Source organism: Chelonia mydas, chromosome 2 (genome assembly GCF_015237465.2).
Source record: "Chelonia mydas isolate rCheMyd1 chromosome 2, rCheMyd1.pri.v2, whole genome shotgun sequence".
Lineage (NCBI taxonomy): Eukaryota > Metazoa > Chordata > Testudines > Cheloniidae > Chelonia > Chelonia mydas.
Window position 1 is genome coordinate 79,099,573 of NC_057850.1, and position 19,367 is coordinate 79,118,939.

The window sequence follows — 19,367 nt, forward strand, 5'->3', positions numbered from 1 at the left end:
CTACCAATAGCCAGTAACACACTGGACATCCTAATCATTACAAGATGCATGTGCAGATGTTATTTAAGAAATTAGGTACCTATACTGAAAACTATTTTTCTTAAGGTACAAGAGTTAAGATCGGTCTCCGGAAGGTGATAAACAGGCTCTGTTCAGAATGGGTGTAGTAGACATTTCTCTCTCTAGCTGGTCACATGAAAGATCTACAGGAAAAAATAAAAACAAGGTGTCTTGTTTATGAGTAAAGACTGGTTTTTTGAGGCATAATTGGGGGGTATGTAGTACACCCCAGGTGCTTCACTGAGGAGATGAATTGTCAGTGTGTTCTGTCTTATGAAAAGAGGGTCAGAGCCAACCTGGCTAGAAAGTACTGGAAACATTTTAAGTGAGCTAAACTTCGTTAGACAAGATAGTATCTTGTTAATTAAATCTAGGCTCTAGAAGGCATTAGGATTTTATTTTATATGTAAGCATGTGTTTCCAATACTTTCACTTGCTACTTCTAAAATCTCTAATCTTTGTTAAATAAATTTTACTTATTTTGACTAAACATATTTAAGTGCTGTGTGTTAAGTGGAGCAGTGATCCTCAAGTGAAACTGGTAAACTGGTATGTACTGTTCCTTTGAAAGCAGTGAATTTCGTGAACCAGTGGCAGACACTCCAAGGGGATGCTCAGGGACCTCAAGGGTTGGAATGTGCCTATCTGTAGAGAGAGCTGGGCCTGCATAGGCCTAGGGTGCTGGTGTTGCCTGTGGTCAGTGGGGCTGGGGAGCTGATGCCTGGAAGACACAGACAAGCCTTCCTCATGCTAACAGCAGGCTGCACAACACTGGCTACCCCTGGGAAGTGTCACAAGATATTACTATGTATAGAAACTAAACAAATAATTATCCAGAGTAATCAGACTGCATGTTTCCTGAAAGAAATTCAGCAGCTGGTCAGTCCCTTAAAGAGTACATGTTGAGAGGACACAATATTTCTTGGCATAAATCACAGCTCTTCTGTAGAGTCACAAATTCCTTGTACAAAATTAAAAAAAAAAAAAAAAAAAAATCAGACTCCAGGTGGCTCCTTAGATAACTCCATCTCAACAAAGCCCAACTGATTCAATTCTGAGAGCTCACCATTAAACCCCAATGACATCCAGACACCAAAATCACCAGGTTACAATGAGGAACCAGAGTCAAGAGCCTCCTCTAAGAGCTGATAAAAGCAGCTGGTAACCTGACAGATACTCCAGTTGGGAGGGCAGACCAGCAGTAGAGACCACCACAAAAATCGGTGAGGTTATGACTAAACACTCTGTCTCTGATGTCAATATGGGTATGGGATAGCCTCTGCATTGAAATGGAAGAGATGATGGTTGTGCTACCCAACAGTATTCAGAATATCTAACCCAGCAAAAGACAACCATATGGGTGGCCCTATGGGAGCTGTCCTCAACTCTGGGTAAATCTCTCTCAAATTTCCTAAATGCCCATCACTCTGGTAATTAGCCTCTCTAAACCTAGGAATTCCATATGCCAGCCCATCTAAACTGACACTGTCATGCAAATTGAAATTTTAGAGAACAAACATACCACAAAGATTCCCAACAGCAGTTCTGACATCAGCTCAGCCATGAAAACTCCTCTTGAATGCCAACGAGAAAAGGAAAGCTAGAAGGAAGTTTTCACAAACAGTTGCACACAATAGTTAATATTTTTACAGATGCTCCACTTACATTCCTTTTAATTTTATTCTTGATTGTTTCTATAACTCCAGCTTCTTCACTCTCACACAGTTTTTCTGTGGCTTTTAAATCATCACAAGCCAACTGCATTTTTTCTTCTTCAAATGTCATCATGGCATTCTTTCAAAAATAAAATGCAAAAGATTTGAATGACAAAACAAGAAAATTTACATCAGCTATTGGTGCAGTAACTATAGAGAAAAACTAAATAAGTCTTTTTAAAACACATTTGAGGATTAAATTGCTACTCAAGACTCATATACACAGCTAGATACATATACACCCCTTGCCCAACCGCATGTAAGTGTGCCTCACTAAAATGTCAAGAGACTGAAATCAGAACTTATTAGCTGACTCTGCTTCTCTTAACAAAACTGAATGTTTAATTTATAGTTGAACTGAAAATACTGTCATATTACATTTGCTGAAAAATGCATTATGTTACATAAATTCACTTTCAATTACTGTTATGCAAGATTCAATTTGTGTCTGCGCACATACTGTTTTATATAATTTATTCACGTAAATAACATGCATCAAAGTCAAGAACAAATAAAACCCGCTGCATTATGAGTGATAATGAGCAGAATCCCTATACTTCTTGTTAAAAACAAAAACAAAAAAAACATTTCAGCTTCCATTTAGCCTAGCTAAAGAGGGTCTCAGGATAACTGACTTCTTTTTCTGATACTTTGTCTAATGGAAATTCTGGATGACATAGGCATGCGAAGTGCTGTAGCTATCTTTAGAACAGTAACTAAGCAGAAGTTTTGCAAGGTACAGTGATGCTGTACTGTGCTGTTATACTGGTTCAGTAAATCAACTCAGATAAGCAAGCCTAAGAGATTTTCATCATGTTGGCCTAAGGCAAGAGGGAAAAAGCCACCTTTAATATGCCTTTCCAAGTCATGTAGTCCACAGACTGAGGTGTTTAAAATTAATTTAATGTACAAAAAAGCACTTCTGGAATATTATAAAATTATCTTTTATTTAAAAAACAAAACAAAAAACAACTTTACTATTCTATATGTGGTTGCAGCCTAGGATTAAGCAGGCAAGACACAATAAGGTCAACTTAAAAATGAGGTTCAAATACTTTCTTAAATACTATTATACTAAATATGCTTTTAGATCAGCAGCTCGTTTTCATCCCTTTTCTCTCTTCTTCCTCCATATACGATGTACTCAACACATTTTCATAAATGTGACCAGTCACACATTAATAACCTTTAGTCTATTAGCGTTCTTAGTCCTCAAATACCTCTGCACCTTCAAAAAGGGTACTAATTTAAGATGTTTTCACATGAAGTCCACCAGTTTTATTCTAAAATAATGATAAATGAGACTTATAATAAACTGTTAATTTCTAGGACAAAGCGGAATTTATGAATTTCATTTCAATAAGTAATTTTTTTCAGTAAAGCAAGATAATCAGTCTTTGGCTTTTGATGGAACATGTAAATATTTAATAAATTTGAGATGTTGAATTTATAGAACCCTTTACTCCCAGTTAAAACCGCATAAAAGAGCAAAACAAGTTAAGATTCCATATATGCAACATAATGAGTTATGCATGTTTTATAACTACATTATTTTAATATTCTGAAAGAGTTGAGCCTAACAAGAAAAAACAAATGACCATATGCACCATATATATCCACAAGGAAATTAACAATGATACAAACAGTGAGATGAATTCTCTCTGCCCAATTTGTTCACCCACTTACCAAAAAACTGACAAAACTGGCCCCAAAACTCATTAACGGACTGTGGTTTCTGTAAAAAAACAAAAACAAAATGTAGTTATCACATGTAAACATACAGTTTACTAGAACAAACACCTATAGAAAATATCTGATGTGAAATAAGGGTTATGTGTCTGGGAATAAATATGCTTCATTAGACCAAATTCTGAAATCAAAATTGGTTTATGCAAGATCATAATGTGGAAGAAGTGGGTACATGATACTCTCCAGGGAAAAAGCCACAAGATGGAAAGAATTCAACATAATTCTCTGGATTTGAGTCACCCCTGCTAATTCAAGCGGTGGAAACTGCAAAATGTGTGTCTTTCAGGGTTTCCATGCCCCAAAAATATTAGCCCATGGGGGCGGGGAGACAAGCCTTGATATTGCAACTGCATCCAATGGAGCTTCACATGAGCCAGGAATTCACCTGCATATATGCAGTTGCAAATCTGGGACAAATGTTAAGAGTGCCCTCCATGGGGGTTCTGCTAGGAAAGGGCCACTTCAGGTCTAAGGCCAGAAAACCATAGGATCCCTGAAGGTTGGGGGGGACGTGGAGATACAGTGATTCAGCAGAGGCACAAGAGACATACATTTTCCCTGCTCAATGTCACCTATTTTAGGGGCTCCACTCTCCAGCCTGGAGCCCTCTCAACAGAGCAGGTATTGAGGGATGCCTTACACTATTTCAACCTTCTGGTGGGTAAGCACTCAGATGTTAAAGAACCTTGCAGGTACTGCCTGATTTATCCCTCAGCAGGGACCAGAAAGGTAGCAGAGGTTATGGCCTTCCAATGATAGTTTTGAAGGCAACTCAAAGGCTATCCTTGTTGATCTTGGATCAACTTTGTGGATCAAGATCACACCTCACTGCCTGGCATTTCACACCTACCTGGCAGCATGTCCTTCAGTGAGCCATGCTGCGATTGGCCATACCCCACTGCCCAATTAATTGTTTTCTCCTATCCCTCAACTTCTGAACGGATTTCTATTTGTAAGAGTGATTACAATATTCCCTGGTATTCTATTTCTAGAAGTATCTAATGCGTCTTTCATCTAGTCAAGTGCTCAGGTAATATGGTGATGGACACCGCAGAAATGTGTATATAACAAGAATGTGACTTGGAGACCTGAAGTTCCATTTTGATAGTTCATAAGAAGTCTGGTTCTTTATCTGCTTTGTTCCAGAGATCTAAAATAGGTTAGAAGTCTTCCTCATTAATTTTTAGTAAATGAATTAAGAAATTCTACATCATTGAAGGTTTTCCTTGTTTCATGGGAATTAAGGTCTAATTCCATGAGGGTGACAGCAATTCCTAGGCCAAACAGACAGTCAGGTTATATTCAGTACCTGGGTCAGGTTTCAGACTGAATGACCACAGCAATCACTATAAAACCCTGTCTATGGCTAAACATAGAGCTAGCTGTCAGGAACTCTTGTTATAATGTCAGCAATGCAACTGATCCACTGTTTGGCCTTGGACAAATCATTTGTTTTCCCATGTGTAAAAATAAATAAATATCATCATCCTTTCCATTATCATATCAGTAAAACTAGAATGGTTTGTGATGGTCTCAGAAAGCCAAGATATCAATGCAGGTTTTTCAGAGTTTACCCATGTTTTACTTTATGTATTATATGTAACAATAAAGCAAATAAGCTTGGAGGAAGCAAGAGAGAAAAAGGACTGAGAGGGAAATAAGAGATGGAAACAAGAACTGAAAAACCTACACTTCAAATACATATTAGAGTGTGTTTGATACAACATTTGTAAATATAAACCCATACATATTTTATAATATAAATCTCTTTCTGTGGGGTTTTTCAAATAAATATACCAATATACAAAAATCAAAGAGGAAAAAACACACTTCAAACAAACATTCTAGCTATTTTAATCTCCTGAATGCTATTGACAGGTAAACAAAGAGAGTAGCCACCAGAAATATCACTTATTTAGTATCTAAACTGTGCTCTACAGAGAGCCTGTGTTACAGAATAGTAGAAACCGGTCACGTGTTATGTGTGTTTCAGTGACACTTCCACCTAAAACTCCTACTTAAATTCCAGTGACCTGCTCGAGTACTCTTCTGAGTATAAAGGCTTTCCTGAATTGGGGTCTTTATAGCAGTATGAGTAATTTTACACTAATCTGCAAGATATTAAATTATTAGTTCTTAATAAGCAACCAATACTTCTAGCCTCACTCCCTCCCATTCATCCTGCATCAGATTAGACTTCCAGCATTTTACCCAATCTCTCCAATTCTTTGCACTCACATAATTTCTACATTGTAATTTAATAATCATCTTAATGTTGCCTGTCACTTCATTTTGCCGCATCTGTTAGCCTGGTTTCCTAGCCAGCAATGTACATTAACACTGTTATCCTCACCATTCTTTTTGATGGTGTCAAGCATCAATGCTATTTTCTTGATGAGGATTTATGTCTTTGAACTATAGATCACCATAAAAAATATTAGCCAGTAAAGTGTTGGAAAGAGATTTGCTGACTTCAGAAGAGTGCATCTCCTTATTTGCTAATCTTCTCCTGGAATTTAAGAGGAAAACACTGAACTAGAATGAAATGTGCCTCAATATACGTTATGTTTTTTAAAATATGGTTGGGAGGGATGATTTTTTCTTAAAGACACGAAGGGGAATGAACACCTATCATCTTTAAACAATTTTCAAAGAGTTGCACGGGGATTGTGCTACAGTAGTTTATTCTATTCCCCTTTGTTTTGTTTTTCCCAAAATAATCTTGTGAAGCTCATGTGACTGTACATTTCTCAAGTGAACATAACATTTAAGAAATATGGAGCTAAAGCAGTTTTAAACAGGAACTTATTGTAAGAAGTTTTACTTAAATTCCATATTTTAAGGTGAACATGTCAAGAGTGAAAAAAATCCAATTGCTGAATTGTCTTTGAGATCAATTACTGCAGTGAAATCATGTATTAAGTATGCTGGTGATCTCTTTCTAGGTGCTAAACTAGTGATCAATAAGTCTTTAGTTCCTTAGCTCTCATGTATCACCTTTATTGTGTAAAACCTATTATTACACCAATTCTCCTGCCCTTTGTCAGCTCAAATGCATTCTGTAAACATTGCCAGTTATTTCTAAAGACTTCCCCGTGCTTCCGAAAAAGATATAAAAAAAAAAAAATCGATACTATCACAGGCTATTTTCTTTCATCAGTTATTCTCCTTAGGCAATTACTATATTATAAGGGATGACAGCTTACTTACAATGTTATAAAAATCCTTACCCAGCTTGTTGAAGGGAGGTGAAAAAAATTAGGTTGTATCTGTGCAGTAGATGATTTGTTAAGTAATATTTTGCAACATATTTTCAAAATTACATTGAAGTCAACACAACTATAAACCTTAAAAATATGTTGCAAATTAAAGTAGTAAAGAAATATGTTTGAAAATCCTTAACTATTACTTTGGATATCTAGGTGCAAAGCAGAAGGTGTTTTTATGGTAAAATCGTGTAAAAACAGGATTAACAAGTATTTACATTATCTTAATGACAGTACTGCTGCTAGGTGCCACAATACAATTATGCCAGTGTAGTTCATTTCACTATGGCTCTTAATATAGCTAATTTTGTTTCAGAGGAAAGAGAGGTGCTTGCTCTGCCCCTCCCTGATGTATGTATTTAACTCATATAATTAATGTTAATCAGAGTTTTAAGCATGGTTTGTGGAAAGAACAGAGCATTTGTCACAGAAAAAATTGGAACTGAAGGGCAGAGGCAGAAGTGACAACCATTCTTTTCTTTTCATCATTCACTGGTCTTCTCTCTTTTTCTACCCTTATTTTACTTAAGTATATTCCACAATATTTAGAAATACGACATTTTTGAGACTTTCCTTTCAATCTATATCCGATACTTATCGCCACGCTCATCCAGAAGGCAAACCATGCCAGGCTTGATCAAACCCAGCTTTCTTAGGTTACATGTCCAATACAGCTAGTTCCTACAGTCCTGGGATACTGTAGTAGGCACTACGATACCACCAATACTTAATCTTCTTTCCAAATTTACATTTAAAGAGTTCTTCCTTCAGATGATGCCATATACTTTTCAGTCTTATCTCCATTTACCCTCACTTTTGTAGTTTAAAAAACCAGCTAGAAAAGAACTGCTTTCATACTTCTGAGTTTACTAATACAAGCTACATAGACTAATAAGTAGCAGTTCACAGCAATGTCCCTTTATTAACTTGTTTCTACTCACTTTAATGCAAGTGTCTGCTATTGAAGTAATAAGATTCTAAATTTACATAGAGGCCCATTTCTTCATGTGAATGACTACTGTAAATACTGCTTACTTCAGCAGTTCATTTTTAGTGATAGCATCTTAGCTTTCTATATATATTTACTAATTTTGTCTCCAATGCTTCAGGGGAGAGATCAAGACTACCCTTTCCCCCTCCCGTTTTAGTTTTAACTAGGAATAGTATTTTTTGGAGGAATGGGGGGGTTTAGGTGAAAATAATGCAACAATTAAGGGATTTTAAGAAGAAAAGAGATCATAAAAATGAGATTTAGGCTTAGTCAAATTCAATGCTAGGTGCCTCTGATGCATGCACCACTATTTTTCCACTACCTGTGTACTCTATTGTTGTACATTAAAATATTCCGTGAATTATTTCATTTGGTTTTTATATGTAAGGTTTGATAGCTCCTTACAGAAATTAAATACTTTTGTAAATGTGGGTTTAACGCATGATAGCTTCAGCAGAGTCTACACTGACTTTCAGACAGTATTTATATACGGTACCACATTATATGCAAGGATGCTACGGCTCTTGAGCGTCAGTTGCCCTGCAAAACAAATGACAACTTGGATAGCTGTAAAATCTGCAAGTCACTGCCAGAAAGCAGTGAAATTCAAGCCAGTGAGTGGCCTTCAGAATGGCCAATAGCTTATCACCAGTGAAGCAGCGCCATAAAAGAGTAACTGTACAGTTGGGGAAATTTGTAGAATTCAATTTTCTAGGGTTTTAAGCTACCTCTCTTGTAATATTGATTTCAAGAGAAGAGGACATGTATTTATGTGCACATAATGCAGTAGGTAGTATCATTAGTCTTAAAACAAGAGTCCCTAGAATAATTTTGATGCAGCAAATGCAATGTGAAGTTTTCTCCAAAGAAGCTGAAGGGAAGCTATTAACTTGTGGCAGCTATGTGGTCTAAGTGTGTATTTTCATTCATTCAAGGTTATTTCTGAAACCTGATTGAGGGATTCAACTGTCTAGATGAAAGATCCTCTATTCTCTAAATCTGAATTTACCCCTTGATGAGGCAAGTTGAAAGATCAGCTTCCTTTAGCTAGCCCCTGCTCCTGTTAAGTTAAGGCCTGGTTTCCAGCAGAGTCTTCAAGCCACTTCTCTGGGTCTCTTCATAACAGAGGCACGATTAGGGCTCATCTCCCCCACCCTTGCAGGGGCATTGAGCTTCTCAGAGCCTGGTTCCCTAACATCCTTTCCCATAAAATTCTACACTTCTACCCCTCACTGCATTTTTCTTGCTGACCAAAAGAAACAAAAAACCCAAACAAAAACACACACACTTCCTACTTTTCTCATTTCTGTACTTTCTGCTTAGTACATCCCCCAATTATGCACGTTGCCTCTGCCTCTCTTCTTACTGCTATAGGATAAGGGGGTTTTTTGGTTTGTTTTTGCTGGTCTGGATAGGGTCTATCAATTCTACCCAGCAGGGCCAGAAACCCTACCCTCCATATTGTTCTGATGTTGTTCAAAGTCAGCAGGACACATGCAGGAAAAAAAATTAATTTGCCCTGTTTTGTTTTTAAACTCAAGTCCCGCTGATCGAGACTGTAAACCTCTGAACAGTCCCAACAAGAGCATATGTGTGTGAAAATTAGCAAGAAGGAGAGCTGTTAAATCGTCAATTATATCAACAGATTGCCACCCCCCTCTTTTCCCGGAGCTTCAGAAAGGTAGTGATCAATGGCTCCATGTCTAGTTGGCAGCCGGTGTCAAGTGGAGTGCCCCAGGGGTCGGTCCTGGGGCCGGTTTTGTTCAATATCTTCATAAATGATCTGGAGGATGGTGTGAATTGCACTCTCAGCAAATTTGCAGATGATACTAAACTGGGAGGAGTGGTAGATACGCTGGAGGGTAGGGATAGGATACAGAGGGACCTAGACAAATTGGAGGATTGGGCCAAAAGAAACCTGATGAGGTTCAATAAGGATAAGTGCAGGGTCCTGCACTTAGGACGGAAGAACCCAATGCACAGCTACAGACTAGGGACCGAATGGCTAGGCAGCAGTTCGGCAGAGAAGGACCTAGGGGTGACAGTGGACGAGAAGCTGGACATGAGTCAGCAGTGTGCCCTTGTTGCCAAGAAGGCCAATGGCATTTTGGGATGTATAAGTAGGGGCATAGCGAGCAGATCGAGGGACATGATCGTTCCCCTCTATTCGACATTGGTGAGGCCTCACCTGGAGTACTGTGTCCAGTTTTGGGCCCCACACTACAAGAAGGATGTGGATAAATTGGAGAGAGTCCATTTTTGTTGCCCTTCGCTGATTAGGGGTCTGGAACACATGACTTATGAGGAGAGGCTGAGGGAACTGGGATTCTTTAGTCTGCGGAAGAGAAGAATGAGGGGGGATTTGATAGCTGCTTTCAACTACCTGAGAGGTGGTTCTAGAGAGGATGGTTCTAGACTATTCTCAGTGATAGAAGAGGACAGGACAAGGAATAATGGTCTCAAGTTGCAGTGGGGGAGGTTTAGGTTGGATATTAGGAAAAACTTTTTCACTAGGAGGGTGGTGAAACATTGGAATGCGTTACCTAGGGAGGTGGTAGACTCTCCTTCCTTGGAAGTTTTTAAGGTCAGGCTTGACAAAGCCCTGGCTGGGATGATTTGATTGGGGACTGGTCCTGCTTTGAGCAGGGGGTTGGACTAGATGACCTCCTGAGGTCCCTTCCAACGCTGATATTCTAGGATTCTAAGGTTTCCAACTTTTTCCACAGCCGGTCTTCCATGTCATGGAGTATAAGTTGTCAAGAGATGAGAGATATGAGGAAATGAGCATGGACAATGAATCAGCAGGCCTCCCATCTCTTACCAGTCGAGTGATTAATAAAATGCACATGAAACCAAGATTTTATGTATGTTTTTTGAAATACTAGCACCACGTACATCGTTATTTTAAGACTTTTCCAGAAATCTGGCATTAAAACACACCACTAACTCCCTGCTTCCACAAACACAAGTTCCAAAAGCTGCCATATTTTAGCTCAGATCAAAATTTCAAGTAATATTCACCCAATATTTAAGGACCTTCCCCCCACTTGCTAATTTAGCAGTATCTAGAAATGTATTCTGGAGTCCATTAGAATGTGACTGATGAGATTATGAAGTTGAAAATAGGCTTATCAATGCATCCAATAATTAAACACCACCAGAAGATCACGAACAAAATACAAGATGTATCATCTGTTCCAGAAGATAATTTTAAATATTTCCCAAGCTAACAGTGAAAATTAAAATATTATTCCTTCTAAACTTATGGATGGATCGGATAACACCTACTGACATATTTTCAAAATGGCAAACAAATCCTTAGGAATACAAAACATTCACAAACAAAATATATACATCTTTTTCGTCTGTTTAGCCAACAGTGAATAATCCTTTAATGGATTTTAATGTAGCTTGTGCAAATACAAATATAATCTTAAAAAACATTAGACACATATGTACACTATTAAACACTTTATTCAAAAATTAGCTGTATTAGCAATTTCATATCAGAATTAAGGAGCTGAAAGATTTTGGTCTAATGACTAAGGACCTACTTGAAATGTGGGATGACTGTCAAAAAACTGCAGCTGAGTTGCGGACAAGACATGGAAAATTGTGGAAAGTAATAATGGACCTTATTATTTGCAGTAATAATATCCATTACTACTTTTCTGTGATTTTTCTGCTGTCAGTTGTCCAGGGCTATGAATGGGGGCCCAGAGCTGATAACAGGAACATTGGGTTGGGGCTCCCAGCTGTCAGCCACATTGGGCAGCCAGGGCTTTCACGGAGAGCCACGCACATGGTGGGGGTCCCGCTGTCAAAACTGCAGTGGAGGCCTAATATTTCAGAATCAGCAGTATCACCAGTTAAAAAGGGCCTTCCTAATGACATATTAATTGCAAACAGGAAATATAAAATGTTTTTAAAATTTACACTTGCCTAATTAACTTTTAAAGTTTGTTTTAGTACTAGTTATAGAATATATCGTACATATACACAACTGATACTTTTCATGACCAGTAGATACCAAGGTAATTTATTGTGTAGTCACAGTAGTTGGCACTACTGTTTCCAGTGCTGGCATTCAGATACCACTAGAACCTGGTTTCTGTAACATACATATGTTGACTAGTTTCAGTAAATAGTACTGAAAAGGTACATGTCTTTCAATTAACTTAGCAATGTATTGTGCATATTGCAGAAACAATCATCCTCCCACACATCAACACTGGATGAAAGACACTGATGTCATTCTTCTTTTAGTAAAAGCCACCTATGCAGAAAGAGAAAAACAGGAAGAATTAGTTTCCACTCAAGCTAAAAATATCTTTAAAAAATTAAAGACATTTAACTTATTTTTTGTTTAACAACTGGTCATTGTACTGACTCTTACCTTAAATCTGAGAGAAGCTCTTTTCTTCTAACTCTTTCTTCATTGCCACTGCAGTCTTTTCAATGGACAAAACACCCATCATTCAGCTGTCACTGCTTTGAAGCTTTGTGTTATCTTGAAACAATAAGTTTCTTCATGTTAAATCTTACAAATATCTTAAAATCTAGCTGCAGTTTTTCTATTACCCACACAGTGAAAATTCTGATGTTTGTGCTTGCAAGCTTTTACCTCATTTTCTGCAGTTCTACCTATGATGGTGTTCCAAAAGTCTCTCTTCAGCCTGTCCCAAAAAAGCATGCAGCAAGTTTCATATTCGCTTTGCTTCACTATTAATATGCCTTCCCCTTCACTTCATTCCTTATTCTTGCAGTCTTCTATACTGTCACTTTAAAAAAAAATCTCAATTATATTCACTGCTATTATTGTAACTTGTCCTTCCTGTCTTACTGTTTTCCTATTGCTTTTTCTAAATATCTTGCTCTTTACCTTGTAGCCTGAGCACTTTAGAACTCCCTTCCCCTCTTTTTTGATTTCATTTAAATACCATTTCAACACTTAATTGATGCTTTATTTGCTCTTTTAAATTCAACTTCTGTTCTCTTCTGGAATGAGGAGTTTGATGCTTGTTTTTGTGGACTGTCCTTCTGTTACCCTTTCTCGGAATTACTAAACAATGTCATTGTTACTGGGCTTTGTTTCTTCTCTTTTACTAGTTTTTAGACTATTATGTTTAGATGCCTCAGAACATGGGACTTAAAAAAATATTTGAAAAGAAGGATTAGAATGGCCCATGCTCTGTTCAAGGTAGTCATAAACTCACTACAATAGGTCTTTTCCATTTCTAACTACAATGGTCTGATTAATCCATCCAGAGACTAATAGCTCAAAGAATAAGCCAAATAGCAAGAGTATAGTGTTGCCACATCCTCCCACAAAAGCAGTGCCTTTGCGATTTAAAGGAATGAGATGTGTGTACTATTCTTCATTGCAACATTAGCAATTTTACTTTTAAAAAAAATGTAATGAAGCAGAATTACAATAGAACCTCAGAGTTATGAACACGAGAGTTACGAACTGACCAGTCAACCACACACCTCATTTGGAATTGGAAGTACGCAATCAGGCAGCAGCAGAGGACCCCCCACACACACCCAAAAAATGCAAATACAGTACAGTGCTGTGTGTGACGTTATCTGATTAAATATGACCATGTAGTTCATTGTTGCTACCACTTATACAATTGCAACAAATCTTGTATAAAGTATGTCATGTAAGGTGTCTACGGAAAGGTTACGATTTGCTGAATATGATTATGGTATTTGTATGCATGTATCACTTTTGTATCTGAAGTTATGGATATTAACTATGTACCTGTATTTCAAATGTTTGCTTACATGGTAACATCCACAAAGTATTTAGCCCGCACTTCTTGAAGGGACTATTCACGTTGAATGACCCATCAAAGATCACTTAATTCACAATGGAAGATGCCTATCTACACTTAAACAACAAGGAGTTCGGTGGCACCTTAAAGACTAACAGATTTATTTGGGCATAAGCTTTCATGGGTAAAAAACCCACTTCTTCAGATGCATGGACTGAAAATTACAGATGCAGGCATTATTATATTGACACATGAAGAGAAGGGAGTTACCCCACAAGTGGAGAACCAGTGTTGACAAGACCAATTCAATCAGGTGGATACAGTCCACTCCCAATAATTGAGGAGGTGTCAATTCTAGAGGAGAGAAAGTTGCTTTTGTAGTGAGCCAGCAACTCCCAGTCCCTATTCAAGCCCAAATTAACGGTGTTAAATCTGCAAATGAATTTTAGTTCTGCAGTTTCTCTTTGAAGTCTGTTTCTGAAGTTTTTTTGTTCAAATATGGCTACTTTTAAATCTGTTATAGAATGTTCAGGAAGATTGAAGTGTTCTCCTACTGGTTTTTGTATGTTACCATTCCTGATGTCAGATTTGTGTCCATTTATTCTTTTACATAGAGACTGTCCAGTTTGGCCAATGTACATGGCACATAGGGACTGGGAGTGGCTGGCTCACTACAAAAGCAGCTTTCCCTCTCCTGGAATTGACACCTCCTCATCAATTATTGGGAGTGGACCACATCCACCCTGACTGAATTGGCCCTGTCAGCACTGGTTCTCCACTTGTGAGGTAACTCCCTTCTCTTCATGTGTCAGTATAATAACGCCTGCATCTGTAATTTTCACTCCAGGCATCTGAAGAAGTGGGTTTTTTACCCACAAAAGCTTATGCCCAAATAAATCTGCTAGTCTTTAAGGTACCACCGGACGCCTCCTTGTTTTTGTGGATACAGACTAACACGGCTACCCCTGATACTATCTACACTTAATGGACTTTCCTGTGAATGTTCTAACTGGAGTATGGTGGATGGCCTCTACTATGACTAAGCAAAGCATAAATGGACATGTGATTTGCCCATGAGACTCGAAACACCATCTTGTTCCCTGTAATTATCCACAGTGAGAACAATGTGTCCTGGAAACATATAAAAGGCCCTGGAAACATCTCCATTTTGCCTTTTTCCCGCTCAAACCTCTGGACTATGGACTTATACTAATGGGAGCATTCTAACCAAGGGACTGAGGAACTTCCAATGATTTGGAAGCGACCGAAGACTTAACAAGCCAGCAGTTTATTTCATCACTGCTACAAGCCTGATTCAAGAAGTTTGTAATTGTTGTATGTATTTGATTCCTTTAACCAATTTTAACTCTCACCTTTATTTCTAAGAAGAAATGGTGACACTGTGTTAAATGCAAACTATTAACAAAATAAAGGGAAAGGAGCATTTTTCTTCTGCATAGTAAAGTTTCAAAGCTGTCTTACATCAATGTTCAGTTGTAAACTTTTGAAAGAACTATAATGTTTTGTTCAGAGTTATGAACAACCTCCATTCCCACGGTGTTTGTAACTGAGGTTCTACTGTACTCATCTCACTTTTATTTTTAACCTTCTTTTCCTGCCTTTCTCCACTATCTCCTTTCCACACAGACCATGGTTCTGTTTTCCTGCATTTTCTTATATGTCTTCTTCCTCTTTGCCGCTATCCCCTTAGACCTTCCACCACATCCTCCCCTATATTCTCTTCTCCCCATAAAGTTTCTCTATCACACTTTTCTTATTTCTTACATTTATCTTTCCCCACTTCTTCCCCATTCACGCACCCACAGCTTGAAAATTTTATCACAACTTATAGTAAAACGATTAAGAAGGGCAACACCCAGGTGAGAAGCCAAATGTCTTGGGAGGGTTGCTGGATTCTTAACAAGGTGCTGCACTGGACCCACACAGAGGCTTCATCTTTTGTGTCAGTGTCCAGTTAGGAGGAGTCAGAGTTGAAGATCCTTCCTCTCTCTGCTGTGGCTAGCAGAAGGTGAAAAAGATCATTCTCTGTAAGCCTATCTGCTGCCGCAAGATTGGTACTCTGACGCTCTCCTCCCACAGCCTTTGATTCTGGTCCCCTTTTCCAATTACTAGATTTCCAGGTCTAATTCTATTGTTGCTTTCACAAGCACAAGAATAAAATTAACCTGTTTGTATTATTTTCAGTGTTGCTCAAAAAACCCTGAACAGCATCAGTGAAATCTGACAAAACTCCAGTGAGTTTTTATTCTCTGACAACCTGACAAAGATACAGTAGAACCTCAGAGTTACAAACACCTCAGGAATGGAAGTTGTTCATAACTCTGAAAAAAACGTTATGGTTGTTCTTTCAAAAGTTTACAGCTGAACATTGACTAAGTAAAGTTTCAAAGCTGTATTATGCACAAAAAAAATTGCTGCTTTCCTTTTTTTAGTACTTTATTTTTAACATAGTACTGTATTTGCTTTATTTATTTAATCATTCTCTACTGCTACCTGATTGCATACTTTCGGTTCCAAATGAGGCGTGTGGTTGACTGGTCAGTTTGTAACTCTGGTGTTTGTCACTCTGAGATTCTACTGTACTAGTACCCCAGAAAGGCACTGGAGCTATCTGTCTGCAGAGTTAAGACAACATTTAATCAGTTTATATTTGGTTCATGGTTGTTTAGAAGGTTGTCATGACAACCACTATGGCTAGAATTTAAGCTTTTATTTAAAAAAAAAGTCTCTGTAGAAGTTGATTATATTCATCCAGGAAAGCTGCCTGTTCACTAACATCAAACTCATTTTTTAAGCCTCGATGATCATCCTCTGTTAGGTGTGCTTTAACATATGGCAAGTCATAAGTTTTGTCCCAACAAGATGCCAATTAGTTTACAAAAGCAGTCATTCCAGTTGCAATTATTTGCATGACTTGACGTGTGATAGATTAGTTCAACTGCCTAGTTTGTTTGATCTACAAGCAGATAGGCTGCTTACACAGAGACAAAAAAGTTATTACTTTCTTGCTTAAATATCTGTTCACAATACTGAGGAAAAATAAGCTCTCTTGTGAGTCAGTTCAGTGGTTCTCTACCAGGGGTACCCCTTGGGGGTACTCAGCTCTTCCAGAGGGTAGATCAACTCATCTAGATATTTGCCTAATTTTACAATAGGCTACTTAAAAAGCACTCACGAACTCAGTACCAACTAAAATTTCACATAGACCATTACTACTTTATACTGCTGTATAAATTATACACTTAAAAGAACAATATTTGTATTTCAATTGATTTATTTTATAATTATATGGCAAAAATGAGAAAGTAAGCAATTGTTCAGTAATAGTGTGCTGTGACGCTTTTGTATTTTTATGTCTGATTTTGTAAGCAAGCAGTTTTTAAGTGAGGTGAAACTTGGGGGAGTATGCAAGACAAATCAGACTCCTGACAGGGGTACAGTATTTGGGAAAGGTTGAGAGCCACTGAGTTAAAGGGAATATCCATTGAGAGCTAACACCGATTTATGGGGTAATATGCAGGGAGGTCCAGTTAAGATTTCATTCCCAATCCAATTTTCCCTCCTTAAGAACTGAATTATGGTCAGTTTTCAAATATATGTGGTATTAAAAGCTCATGCTCATGTTTTCTGGGGGGATGCAGGGAGAGAGGGAAGAGGGCCTCATGTGCGATAGGAGGGAGGGAGCGAGAAAAATTCGGACCGATTTGGGATGATGTACTCAGTGGCACATCCAGACTGTCACCGTGTTCCTATAAATGGATTATGAATTTATGGATTACAGACCTGAATTAATATGCTTCATGGGATCTTTCAGGAGCCAAGTGAGGAAAGATGAAATAGTTGCATTTCTGAAGAGCAATTTTAAACTAGTTAGTGAAGTCAAAGCATTTGCTGCATAATTAATTTTCAAAAACCCTAGAGAGTTTCCATAAGAAACACTGATTTCTGCTTCACTCTTTCTGAAATCAATCTATTTTCAGAAGCCATTTGAAAATGACATAGGTCTATTTCAAAAGCTTAAACTAGCTGGATGGAGAGGGCTATAAAACAATTTCTACCATAGTTTAAATACATATTTGAAGAAATACGCATAAATATGCAAAATGCACATTCTTCCAAACAGGTTTCAGAGTAGCGGCTGTGTTAGTCTGTATCCGCAAAAAGAAAAGGAGGACTTGTGGCACCTTAGAGACTAACAAATTTATTTGAGCATCAGCTTTTGTGAGCTTCAGCTCACTTCATCGGATGCATGCAGTGGAAAATACAGTAAGGAGATTTTATATATACAGAGGACATGAAACAATGGGTGTTACTATACACACTGTAACAAGAGTGATCAGGTAAGGTGAGCTATTACCAGCAGAGGAGAGAGAGAGAGAAAAAAAAACAAAAAACCAACAACACCCTTTTGTAGTTTTCTGAGCGTCACTGATGTCAATAAGATTAACATCCGTCTCTAAATTTGACGAACTGCAGGTCTCTCAATGCGGCAAGAAGCTGTTCTTTAGAAGAGCACTCCCAATTAGGAACTATTTCTAACACTTTACTTTCAAGCACACAAGGATAAAAATCTATTGCTAAATGACTGATAGCTACTTGGAAGTTAATGATGTTTCTTCAGTTCTGGTTAGCAAAAACATATCTGACACAAACATACAAAAGAGGAAAACTGGCAGGAAAACAGTCTGAAAAGTTAAACACAAATTATACCTTATGCCTGAACTTTCTTATCTCTAGGCTGGAAATCTACAGTTTATGGTTGAACTGTCAGCCTTGGACATTCTCTCCCATTTTCATTTCTACATGAAGTTCCGATCACTTAAATTATTTAGGAACAAAATATTTCAAAAGATCTGGACTTTTGCAGTTAAAATTGCAACTAGGACAATTCTTAACCTATGAATCATAACACCACTTACAATCCATTTTCAGATAAATCAGATTTGACCAGCTGCTCATAATTAGTCCTCAAGTGTCAAAAATTAACTATCGCATGGAATCATGAGGCACCTCATTTTAAGAACGAGGGAAAACAGATTGAGACATCTGAGGAGGGACATTTCAGTCACTGAATATGGGTTCATAATATGAACAAGACTGAAGCTTTGATCCAGGCAAATATGGTTTATTAAAATAGTCTGTGTAACTTGATTTTCCCTTTGATGTTTAAATTGTAATAATCAATTTATAATAACGAGAAAACTAAAACAAGATTTTATGGAAGACTTCAGAAACAAAGGTTCCCTATAACAAGATGAACAATCTGCTGGACACACAATTATTAATACATACAAATTTTGAAACAGGAACATAGTAAAAACTATTTTTAATATCCTAGATTTTTAGATCTTAAGTCATCACTTCCCTCTGCACCCAAAAAAGTTTTATTTGTATCAAATTTAATTTTTGTAAATGAAAAAAATAAGGAAGGCTCTGAAATACTTGCAATACCACCAACATAGACTTGTTTTTAAACTCAATTTAGGTCTTAAATGAATATTCTGCTGTACAGACAATAGCACTGTGGTGCATTTAAATTTAGAAAACAACACCTATAATGCCAAGGCTCCAATTATTGAGAAGAATTAACTCTTTCCATAACTATACAGGAAATATAACTACCTTAAAACTAGTGTAGACATAGAGTAACATCTGCTGTTACAACTATATTCAAGTAATTTCTAGAAAGTGACCTCTTCCTTTAACTAGATACAAACACATTGTCTTGTTATTTCATGGCTTCATCACACTAGCATTCAAGAACCTCCTGTCACTATCTAGTCTC

The 19,367-nt window shown here is 37.6% G+C and overlaps 1 protein-coding gene across 2 annotated transcripts in view; it reads right to left on the reverse strand.

Moving 5' to 3' along the window:
• Positions 1–19,367, reverse strand: part of TTC39C (tetratricopeptide repeat domain 39C) — a 62,347-nt gene that overhangs the window by 41,666 nt on the left and 1,314 nt on the right. For both annotated transcript variants that reach the window (XM_037892740.2, XM_043539733.1), the window contains exons 2-3: positions 3,462–3,510; positions 1,726–1,854 (exon numbers count right to left, since the gene is read on the reverse strand). In XM_037892740.2, the coding sequence (XP_037748668.1) occupies positions 1,726–1,854; positions 3,462–3,510 (178 nt within the window). The remainder of the gene's footprint in view (positions 1–1,725; positions 1,855–3,461; positions 3,511–19,367) is intronic.